The sequence below is a fragment of the Sturnira hondurensis genome, unplaced genomic scaffold, assembly GCF_014824575.4.
Source record: "Sturnira hondurensis isolate 20B ecotype Veracruz unplaced genomic scaffold, ASM1482457v3 Scaffold0007797, whole genome shotgun sequence".
NCBI classification, from domain to species: Eukaryota; Metazoa; Chordata; class Mammalia; order Chiroptera; family Phyllostomidae; genus Sturnira; species Sturnira hondurensis.
The window spans coordinates 310,315-321,768 of NW_028080428.1; the positions used below are offsets into that span (position 1 = coordinate 310,315).

General features: G+C 53.0%; 1 protein-coding gene across 5 annotated transcripts; it reads left to right on the top strand.

The window, feature by feature from the left end:
- Positions 1 to 78: 78 nt before the first annotated feature.
- Positions 79 to 11,453, top strand: TAF6L (TATA-box binding protein associated factor 6 like). Of its 5 annotated transcripts, XM_037052958.1 has the most exons (13): positions 79 to 230; positions 377 to 431; positions 949 to 1,011; positions 2,990 to 3,149; positions 3,571 to 3,657; positions 4,332 to 4,482; positions 4,638 to 4,688; positions 5,204 to 5,298; positions 6,133 to 6,207; positions 6,352 to 6,572; positions 6,903 to 7,035; positions 10,398 to 10,526; positions 10,646 to 11,453. In XM_037052958.1, the coding sequence occupies exons 3-13, from the start codon at positions 1,004 to 1,006 to the stop codon at positions 11,414 to 11,416; spliced, it is 1,881 nt and encodes a 626-aa protein (XP_036908853.1). In that variant the 5' UTR covers positions 79 to 230; positions 377 to 431; positions 949 to 1,003; the 3' UTR covers positions 11,417 to 11,453. The 5 variants fall into 5 exon arrangements, with proteins under 5 accessions (XP_036908853.1, XP_036908851.1, XP_036908855.1 ...); XM_037052956.1 differs by lacking the exon at positions 377 to 431; XM_037052955.1 differs by lacking the exon at positions 79 to 230 and having other exon boundaries at positions 243 to 431.
- Position 11,454: the final 1 nt, after the last annotated feature.

Here is an 11,454-nt window from a genome sequence, read left to right on the forward strand (position 1 = left end):
TGTCCGGGTTGGCGCCCGGATCTTCCAGAGCGCCTCACAGTGACCAATCGTATGGCTGGGAGCCCCCTGGGGGGCGGGAACTTCGCAAGGTGCTCGCAGATTGGATGTGCTTGTGGAGTGCGGTGCCTGTGGGTTCCGAGAGGGAATTAGTGTGAACGGGGTGAGAGGGAACAGCAGCTGCTGCAGTGGCCACTGTCTGCGTAGCCGCCTTCGCCTGCCGGAGCCTTCAGGTGAGCAGGCCCAAGTTCTCCCCGTCCTGCTGCGGACTGTACACTCCGACCCGCCTTAGAGCCCGCTGCGCTGGGTGCCCGCCCCCTTCGCTGACCACGTGACCCAAGTTCGGTAACCCTTGACCTCCTGCACCCCATCACCTCAGGATCTAGGATGAGTGAAGCTGGGTGGGAGGATGCGCAGCGCCGCGGCTGGTAGAGGTCAGTTCCCACTCTTCCTTACCACTGTGGCTAGTGGCTGAGGATGCCGAGGGGAGGCTGGGGAGCGGGAGATCTTGGTCCGAGGCCGGACTTGGTGGGTATTAATGTGGGCACAAAATAAGGAAACTCCCTCCACGCCTTCTCGGCGCAGGACTCGTGCTCCCATTTCACAGATGGGGAGGCAGAGACTTAACAGTTATCTATTGGTGGGTCTCCCGGCGCCAGATATTCGCGCTGGGAATTCAGGCCTTGTTTCCCACACAGCCCGCCATTCCTGACGGTGAAGAACAAGGGTTTGAGTCCCTGCTCCTTACTTGATCGCCGGATGATCTTGGACAAGTCATTTTAACATATTCCCTCTCAAGGATAGAATTTCCTTGGCTGTGAAACAGACACAATGGTTACACAATACCCATCTCTTTGTTAACGAGGGTAGAATGCGGTGTACGCACGTAGGTCACTGCCTCGGGCATGGCATGTGCTTAGAAAAATAGCTGTTCTTTATTCATTTTTTCAGCAAGTGTTTCTTGAGGGCTTACGATGTGCTGACACTGTGGCTGACGCCGCCAGGGATGCAAAGGTGAGCAAACAAGCCTGATCCTTGCTGGCTTGGAGCTTACAATCTAGTGGGGAGGTGGGCGTTAATCAAAAAGTTACACTGCCCTGATTGGTCGGGCGTCATCCTGCCAACTGAAAGGTCGCAGGTTCCACTCCCTGGTCAGGGTACATGCCTGGGTTGGGGGCGTGAGAGGCAGCTGCTTGATGGTTCTCTGGCACATCAGTGTTTCCCTTCCCCTCTCTCTCCCCCTTCCGCTTTCTCTAAAAGTAAAATCTTTTTTTTAAAGTTGCACAAATGTGTATTTACAAACTGATAACTGCTTTGAAGACAAAGCACTGGCACATCGTGGGGGTCTGAGGAGACTTCCCTGAGCAAGTGACGACTGAACTGACATCTGCAGAAGCACATCGGCACTCACTAGACCAAGGGATCGGGTACAGGGGAGCATTTCAAGTAGAGGAAACAATGTATGGCCATCCATAAATAAGGTGTTTTGAGGAAATGAAAAGAGGCCATGGGCAGGAGTGCAGAACATGAGATAGAGCGGGGAGAGTGCAGCAGAGGTAGGTGCACCTGTGGGGCCTTGGAGCCATGCTTTGTCCTTTATTTATTCCCAGGCCGGTGGGGATCCATCCGGAGAAAGGCTGCAGGGAGGCCAGTAGGGCGCCCACGGGGTTTAGGAACCTGGAGGTCCTGGTAACCCTGCGAGTCCTACCAGAGAGGAGCTGTGGGGCAGGGCCCGCGTGCGCCATGGTGGAGCTCAGCCTTGCTGCCCATGGGGCTGATGCCTCACGTTGGCCCATGGGGACCTATCTTCTAACTGTGTTGTGTGGTGGTAGTTACAGCCTCAGTTTTCTGTTAGGTTCCTGTTCTGCCGTATCCTGTAAACCGAAGAGTGGGTTCCTACTTTTAGGCCTCACGGCCAAACCAGGGGAGACCAGACACATAGGCAAAAACCCAGTTGTGGAAAAGCCTGACTGTCCCAAATGGCAGATGGATTGGGCAGACCTCAAAGGAGAGACTGGGTTGGTCCCAGCAAAGAGGAGGGTGTGGGGGCCTTAGAGTGGAGGGGACAGCAGACCAGCCTGAGCACGGGGCAGGGCTTAGGCCAGGAGACACCAAGCCTGGCTCACTGAGAGGAGTGATCAGCTGGAACAGGTCTGGGGACTTGGGACCAGATACGGAGTCTCACACTGGGGAGTTTGGGCTGACCTTTTATAATCAGTGGGGAAGTAGTGAAGATTTTTGAGCAAGGGAATGCCAGGTAGAGTGTTTTTTTTTTTTAACATTTTATTTATTTATCTTAGAGGGGAAGGGAAAGAGAGAGAGAGAGAGAGAGAAACATCAATGTATGGTTGCCTCTCGTACGTCCCCTGCTGGGAACCAGGAACTGGCCTGCAACCCAGGCATGTGCCCTGACTGGGAATCGAACCCCAATCGTGTGGTTCGCAGGCCCGCGCTCAATCCACTGAGCCACACCAGCCAGGGCTAGAGTGGGTTTTTCATCAAGATTTAATAGATAGTAGTTGTAGCAAGAATCAGAAGGAAGAAGGCATGAAGTTTTTGTTCATAGTGAAGGGTGGTAACGTCTTCCATTTGCGTGGCGTATTGGCCCCTGACTTTCTCATACATCGTCTCCTTCTGTGAGTTCTGGAGGGCAGGGTTATTACCTTGACTTACAGTTGAGGACATCAGTTGCTCGGACTGATGAAGGTCTCAGCCAACTTCGCAGAGGAAGTGGGGGGACAAGGCTGGGACCCAGTTCTGTGGATCCCAAGGCCGGGCACTTTCTCAGGTGTCACTGTGGTCTGCCCCCTGGCCCAGTTCAAATCTGTTGCTCCGAGTCTCACAGTTTCCTCACCTGGACACTCAGAGCCTTCATGGCACCTTGGTTGGGGGTTTGGAGCAGGAGCTGCAAGGCCGGTTCTGAAGTTTCCGAGTCAGGATCCTGGGCTGAGGGGGATGAGTGGCTTTTCAGACCTTCCCTCCACACTCCCAGCTCCACCGGGGCCATGTCAGAACGGGAAGAGCGGCGGTTTGTGGAGATCCCTCGGGAGTCAGTCCGACTCATGGCAGAGAGCACGGGCCTGGAACTGAGCGATGAGGTGGCGGCCCTGCTCGCAGAGGATGTGTGCTACCGTCTTCGGGAGGCCACCCAGGTACACACTCCCCATGCCCGGTACCCCCAACTCTCCTTGGCTACCCCCTCCCATGGGGGTTTACTCACCAAACAGGTCGGGTATCCACTCTGTGCTTTGAGGGAATACGGTGGGGGCTGTCCTGCCCTTCCTAGGGCTCCCCTTCCTACAGACAGCACTCACTGGGTGTCAGCTCGTGTGCTCCTCACAGCAGCCCTGCTGGGAATCCAGGGAGGTTCATAGCCACGTCCTGCATGTGAGAGACCAAGGACCAGAGAGGGACCGTGACCTTGGGTGTTGTCTGCATAAGACCTGAGCTGTAATCCAGGCTTTCTGGTCGCCGGTCTGGTATCCTTTTTGCCTCCTCCCCAGGCTGCCTCTCTGCACCAGGGGCCCTGCACACCCTGCTCCCTGTCCCCTGATTCTGTTCCTTCCCTCCCAGAATAGCTCTCAGTTCATGAAACACACCAAACGACGGAAGCTGACCGTGGAAGATTTCAACAGGGCCCTCAGATGGAGTAGCGTGGAGGTGAGTGGGGCACAGGCTGGAGAGGGCTCAGCTGGCATGAGCCAGCCTGCATGCCAAGCTCAGGGCTGGCAACGCTGTGAGACGTGGAGACCAAATACACACAGGAGGAAAGCTCAGTGCAACCGCAGGATAGGGGCTGGGCTCAGGCCCTGTGGTCTGTGAATTCAGAACCGAGGGACAGGAGGCCACAGGGACCAGGAGTTTAGGGAAGGCTTCAAAAGAGATGGGACTTGAGCTGGCCCATGAAGGGGAGCTGGGGGTAGATGGAGCCGGGAAGAAAAGAGAGGGCATTCTGGGTCAGAGAGGAGCCTGAGCACAGTTTGGGTGTCAGGATGTCCTGCACAGCTGCTCTGGGACAGCAGGCCCAGAGGGGAGAAGGTCATGTTCAGAAGACAGTGCTGTTTTCAAAGTTGGGTGAGTGTGAGGAAGAGGACCAGTGGCCTGGGGATGGGACTGAGGCCTGATGGATCTGGGAGGAGGAACCATGTTCTGCCTCTTGACCCCGTGAGCACTGGATGCTTCAACCAAGTTCCCAGAGGTGGCCCTGAAGCCTCAGGCATCCCCCTTTTCTCAGCATTTCTGTGCCCCCCTCGAATGAGGCTTCCTGCCCTGGTCGGGAGAGCGCCTCTTTCCTCCCTGGGTTCAGCCTGCTCTCTGATCTTCTCTGTGCTCAGGCTGTGTGTGGTTATGGATCCCAGGAGGTGCTGCCTCTGCGCCCCGCCAGGGAGGGTGAGCTCTACTTCCCCGAAGACCGAGAGGTGAACCTGGTGGAGCTGGCTCTGGCCACCAACATCCCCAAAGGCTGTGCCGAGACGGCTGTGAGAGGTGAATGCTGGGGTCCCTCATGGGCTGGGGACAAGGGCTGGGTTGTCAGAGGAGTGGGGATGGGCTGGCCAGTGGACAGGGCACAACTCAGAGGGGTGGGTGGTACGGCGAGGGGCAAAGCCGCAGGCTGAGCCATGTCTCTGCTCTGGTTCTAGTCCATGTCTCCTACCTAGATGGCAAAGGGAACCTGGCACCTCAAGGATCAGGTAAGGTGTCCTGTGGGGAAGGGCCCTCTGGTTGAACCTTCTTCCCTTAGGAGGTGTGGCTGGCGCCCTACATCCCTGAGTCTTTATCTGACAAGTGTTTGTGGACGCCCTGTTCCGAGTGGGCACTGGTCTCTCCAAAGGGCTCAGAGCTGGAGATGGGAGCACCGGCCGGTAACCAGTCACGAAGCCATGTGTTGGGTACCAGCACGCTGGGGTCCCGGAGGGGCTGTGCTCACTTCCAGAGTCTGCTGAGCAGAGCTTGGGGCTTAAGGAGTGAGCAGGAATTTGCCTGGCAGAGAACGGGTGGGAGGCAGCGTGTAGGGCACAGAGGTGTGGAGGGCTTGTGAGGGCAGGCTGCTGAGAGTGGCCGGCCATGGCTCTGTGCTCCGGGAGTCCTGTCTGAACAGGCTCCTTGGGGGTGCATGTGGGGATGGTGGTTGGTGGGGGGCAGGCAAGGAGGGCCGAGAGAGGCCTGGGCACTCCACCCTGACTGCCTCCTGCCCATGGTCTTGCAGTGCCCAGCGCTGTGTCTTCACTGACTGATGACCTTCTCAAGTACTACCAGCAAGTGACTCGGGCTGTACTGGGGGACGATCCACAGCTGATGAAGGTGAGCGAGTGCGTCCCGATTTGGGACACACAGTGCCGCTTCCGCATTCTCGTGAAATTCTTTCAGATCCCTGCATGCTGTCCCCTCCACACTGACTGACCTGGTGTGTGTAGTTGCTGCTCTGTGCAGGGAGGTGTGGCGCTCTGAGACTGGTCCTCCCGAAGGACTGACTCCCTTTCCTGCTCTGGGAGACTGCCCCTCAGGGGGAGTGGGAGCTCAGCAGGACCCTATGGGGCTCAAGTGATTGGTCTCCCCACGCCTTAAGTCCAGAGACCACTCTTGGAGTGTCTGTTGACCTGGGACTAAGTGCAGCATCCACACTGCTGGCCAGGCCTGCTCTTCGGTCCTTCGTCCCCAGGCCTCATACCAGTCCCCGCTGCGTTAGCCTCTGGGGCTCCACAGGCCCTGCTGGTCAGTCCTGTTCTGTTCAGTTCAGATGAGGGCTCCTTTGGTGGTCTGCTCAGCCATGTGGCCTCTGTTTTAGGGTTATTTTTTTAAAATAAAAACCAGTTTTTATTTTTAAAAAGATTTTATTTATTTTTAGAGAGTGGGTTGGGGAGGGAGAAAGAGAGGGAGAGAAACATCAGTGTGTGGTTGCCTCTCACGAGTCCCCTACTGGGGACCCGACCTGTAACTCAGGCATGTGCCCTGACTGGGAATCGAACCAGTGACCCTTTGGGTTCACACCATCCACTGAGCCACACCAGTCAGGGCCACAGTATAAACATTTAAAACTTTAGTATATATGTGCCAAACTGACCTTTAACCAAAAAAGGTTGCTTTCTACCTTTTTCTACCGGTAGATGCAGCGCAGTCTGGCCCCTTCCTTTTCAGATTGCTCTCCAGGACCTGCAGACCAACTCCAAGATCGCAGCACTCCTGCCTTACTTTGTCTATGTGGTCAGTGGGGTGAGTGAGCAGGCTGGGGCAGGGAGGAATGTTTTCGGGGGAGGTGCTGACCCAGCAGGACAGAGGGTTTACAGCAGGTGCCATCAGAACGGCAGGCTGCTATGTACCCCCGCATCCCCCTAAGCGACCCTCTCCCACTAACAGGTGAAATCTGTGAGCCACGATTTGGAGCAGCTGCACCGGCTCTTGCAAGTGGCGAGGAGCCTGGTTCGGAACCCACACCTCTGCTTGGGGCCCTACGTCCGCTCCCTGGTGGGCAGCGTCCTCTACTGCGTCCTGGAGCCACTGGCGGCCTCCATCAACCCCCTGAACGACCACTGGACTCTTCGAGATGGGGCAGCCCTCCTTCTCAGCCACATCTTCTGGTAGTTCGTGGGCGGAGAGCTGAATAAGGGGTGGGGCAGCTGCAGAGCTGAGCGGGTTCGGGTAGGGAGGTGGGGTTAATGAGCAGGCTTTGCGGCTCTGTGTGGAAAGCTTCCTAGTCAGCGCCCTGGGCACACTGGGATTCTACAGATGGGTGACACGTACGCCAAGGCTTTGGTCCTTCAGCCTTCAGGTCCCAGGCGCGTCATCCCTGGCCACCTTGTTCACCTACCCCAGGGTGCCAGACAAGTGCTGTTTCCTCTGTGCTGCGACTTGAATCACACTGGGCAGCGCTGTGCCTCATCCCCTCTGACTGCATGTTGCTCCCACAGGACACACGGGGACCTTGTGAGTGGGCTGTATCAGCAGATCCTGCTCTCCCTTCAGAAGGTCCTGGCAGACCCTGTGCGGCCTCTCTGCTCTCACTACGGGGCTGTGGTGGGGTTGCATGCCCTGGGCTGGAAGGTGAGGACCCTGGCCTTTTTCACAGAGCCATTAGAGCTCCCATTTGTCATTAGAAAAAGAGTATTCGTGTGTCTTTTATCATAAGATGGTATGTGCTTGCTGCTACTGTGTATTGAGTTCTTACCATAGACCTCAGTGATGGCCTTTCTATTTTTTAATGCCATTTTTAATTAGATATTTTTAATTAGAACTATCCAAGTTAATTAGATATTTCTATTTTTTAAATTTATTTTTATATTTTGAGAGAGGGGAGGGAGGAAAAAAGAGAGAGAAACATCAGTGTGTGGTAGAAACATCAATTGGTTGCCTTTTGCACGGCCTGGCCTGCAACCCAGGCAGGTGCCCTGGTGGGGAATAGAACCAGCAACCTTTTGGTCTATGTGGGCCAGCACTTAATCTACTGAGCCACACCAGCCAGAGCTATTTTCTTTTTATTTATTTGCTTATTTTTATTGAATTTATTGGAGTGCCATTGGCTTACTGACTTTCTGTATACAAACATTTTATCCTTTCAAAAGTCCCATGTGGCAACCCCAGCTGGTGTAGCTCAGTGGATTGAGCGCGGGCCTGCGAACCAAAGAATCACAGTTCGATTCCCAGTCAGGGCACATGCTTGGGTTGCAGGCCAGTTCCCAACAAGTGATACATGAGAGGCAACCATACATTGATATTTCTCTCCCTCTCTCCTTCCCTTGCCCTCTAAATAAGAAAGTCTTTTAAAAAAGTCCCACATGGCAGATATTAACATATGAATTCATAAATTCCTGCCCATTCTAATTTATCATGTTAAGGAACTACCTATCATTCCTCTTGCATTGAGTATATTTTAAACAGGAATAGATCATTAAGCTTGTCAGTACTTGTTTAGCATCTGTAGAGACTAGCCAATGATTATTTATCTTAGTTCTGAGAATTGCACAGATTCTGGGAATGGATTTTCCTGCTGAGCCACTTGTGCCTGCCTGGAATAAATTCTGTTTGATGCTACTGAGATTTTCATGGGAATCTCACTGAATCTGTTAGATCAGTTTCTGAGACAATTGGTATCATTAATAATTCCTTTTGTCCACAAATGTATGTCCTTTTTTAAAAAATTCCAAAACAGTGTTTTAAAAAAGATTTGTTTGTTTATCTCTAGAGGGGAACAGGAGAGAGAGAGAAATGTCAATGTGTGGTTGCCTCTCGTGTGTCCCCTGCTGGGAACTGGCCTGCAACCCAGGCATGTGCCCTGACTGGGAATTGAACCGCGATCCTTTGGTTCACAGGCCCTCACTCAATCCACTGAGCTACACCAGCCAGGGCTTATGTCCTTTTTTTAGGTCTTTCACTCTTTCAGGATCCTTTCATAACTTTCCCTGAAGAAAACCTACGTATACTTTACTAAATTTCACCCTAGAATCTTGCTGTTCTCTGATGCTGCTGCGATGCTGTCTTCTTTTCGTGGCGTTTCTTATTGGTGTGTAGAAGCAGTTGCCATGCGTCCCAATTCTGCTGCTTTACCGAACTGTCCTTTCCATCTGTAGATTCTTCGGGGTTTTTAATGTAGATCAGTCATATCATGTACAAATAATGACAGCTTTATTGCATCTCTTTTAAACCTAATGCCTTTAATTTTTTTATAATTTCATTGCTAGGACCACTAATACCATTTTACATAAGATAACAGGCAACTTTTCTCATTTTCAGTTTTAAAACAATTGCTAATTATCTTTCCCATTGAGGCTGTTTACTTTGTGAGTTTATAGATAACCTTTCTCAGATCAAGAAAATTATGTTCTTATCATTAATTTGTGTTGAACTTTTATCAAGTGCTTTAAAAAAACTTTTTAAAAAAGATTTTATTTACTTTTAGAGAGAAGGTAATGGAGGGAGAGAGGGAAACATCAGTGTGCAAGAGATACATCAATCAGTTGCCTCTTGCTTGCCCCCAACTGGGGACCTTGCCCACAACCAGGCATGTGCCCTGACTGGGAATCCAACCAGCAACCTTTGGGTTCGTGGGCCAGCACTCAATCCACTGAGCCACACCAGCTAGGGCATCGGGTGCTTTTTCTGTATCTGTTGAAATGAATTGCCTTCTCTGCTTTATCGGTTAATGTGGTTAATTGTATGCAGAGATTCCCCCCCCCTGCCTTTAAAAATTTATTTGCATATTAAAAATCGTGTATTCCAATAATTAAAATAATTTGAACAAGAAAAAAATGGTACTCTTTTTAAACTGCATTTTACAGCATGCGGGACACCTTGGACCAGCTTGGTTTTGACTCTGAATTTCCTGTCACTCCTCCTAGCTGCTTCTTTGCAAGTTCTTTTCCTTCTCTGCCACCCAGACAGGCGTTTCTTACTGGTGTGTAGAAGATGGGAGAGGCAGGTGCAGCCTTCGTTGTCAGTTCTTTTCTTTCAAAGGCAGTGGATTTTTCTTCTGTGTGTCTGTCTTCAATTTTGACACCAGATTTCTCAGGCTTGCAGCCATATCGGGCATGAGGGGCGCGGCTGCAGAGGAAGTGCGGTGAGGCACGCAGACGGTTGGGGAGTCAGCTCTCAGCGGCCGCCATGGAGCGCCAGGCAGGGGCTGAGATTTTCTGACAGTAGACCATCTTTTGCATTTCTAGGATAAACTGTTTGGTTGTGGTATAGTCTTTAAAAAGATCCAAAACTTTATTGGAATGGAATGCATTTTCTAAAAACTGTTGCATTTACTAAAATTTTAAAGGACTTCTTTATAGTCATGAGTGAAATCAATTATGTTTCCCCTCATACACTGTCCTTGTTTGGACAAGGGGTCAGGGTTACACTGGCCTTATACAATGAGGTAGGGAGGGTGTGCTTTTTTTTAAAATGTTTAATATTGAGATGCTTTTTTTCCTTGAATGCCTGTAGACGTTGTCAATTTTGGCATGCTGTTTTATTATTGGTTTGATTTTTAAGTTATAGAATCATTTAAGCTTTCATATAGCTTGAGTCTGCAGCAAGTTACATGCTCCTAGGAACTCACTTTGTCAGCATTTCCAAATCCTTGGGCTGTGGGTCAAAGCCCAACAAAAAAGGACAGCACTTGCCTATTGATTGCTCTAAGGTAGCAGCTGACAAACAAAATACCCTCTTAGCCCTTACGTCAGTGATACAGCATGTCAGTTATAGTGGGGTCACTTTATGCTGTTTGTCTTCATTCCCAGTGTTTAGTGAAGGGTTGGGTATACAGTAGGTTCCACATAAATGTTGGCTGGGTATGCCAGGCAGGGAATTTAGGAGGACTGAGCCCTGTCCAGTGTCAGAGATAAAAGGTCTTTTGTTGGAAAGCATACTGGAAGGGCAGTAAGCATCAAAGAGGCCCTCACCGCATCCCTCTCTCCCCCTTCCAGGCAGTAGAACGAGTCCTCTACCCACACCTGTCCACTTACTGGACCAATTTGCAAGCTGTGCTGGATGACTATTCAGTATCTAATGCCCAGGTTAAAGCAGATGGGCACAAGGTCTACGGAGCCATTCTGGTGAGTGCCAGCCCCTTTCCACCTCCTTCCCGTGCAGGAGTTCACGGGCTTACACTGGAATACTGCACGACCCGGGTTCCTCCTAGTCCTTGAGTATCCTAACCCCTCTGCTCTTACAGGTGGCCGTGGAGCGTCTGCTGAAGATGAAGGCCCAGGCAGCATTCCCCAGCAAGAGGGGCCCCGGTGGCAGGGGGTGCCGGCGAGCGGACGACCTGCCTTGGGACAGCCTTCTCCTGCAGGAGTCTCCTTCTGGGGGCAGCGCAGAGCCAGGCTTTGGGTCTGGCCTCCCGTTGCCGCCAGGAGGCGCGGGGCCGGAGGAACCTTCGCCTTCAGTGACCCTGGTGGACATCTACCGAGAGCTCTACGCTTTCTTCGGTGACAGCTTGGCCACCCGCTTCGGCACGGGTCAGCCCGCGCCCACGGCCCCCCGGCCCCCCGGGGACAAGAAGGAGCCGGCGGCGGCCCCAGACTCGGTGCGGAAGATGCCGCAGCTGACGGCTAACGCCATGGTTAGCCCACAGGGCGACGAGAGCCCCCGGGGCAGCGGCCCTCCATCGGCCTCTGCGGCCGTAGCCTCTGACAACAGGCCGTTGCCGCGTGTGCATCGGGCGCGGGGGGCACCTCGGCAGCAGGGTCCAGGTGCCGGCACCCGCGACGTCTTCCAGAAGAGCCGTTTCGCGCCACGCGGGGCCCCCCACTTCCGTTTCATCATCGCTGGGCGGCAGGCGGGGAGACGGTGCCGTGGGCGCCTCTTCCAGACGGCCTTTCCCGCGCCCTACGGGCCCAGCCCGGCCTCCCGCTACGTGCAGAAGCTGCCCATGATCGGCCGCACCGGCCGTCCGGCCCGTCGCTGGGTGCTCTCAGACTACTCGCTGTACCTGCCGCTTTGAAGCGGCTGCCCGGTCTCTAAATAAACCCGCGCCGGAAG

Excerpts from the sequence above, each read along its gene's own strand:
- TAF6L (XM_037052958.1), top strand. Across the intron at positions 3,150-3,570 it reads GTCTTCGGGAGGCCACCCAG|AATAGCTCTCAGTTCATGAA; the intron begins GTACACACTCCC and ends CTTCCCTCCCAG. Across the intron at positions 7,036-10,397 it reads TGCATGCCCTGGGCTGGAAG|GCAGTAGAACGAGTCCTCTA; the intron begins GTGAGGACCCTG and ends TCCCCCTTCCAG.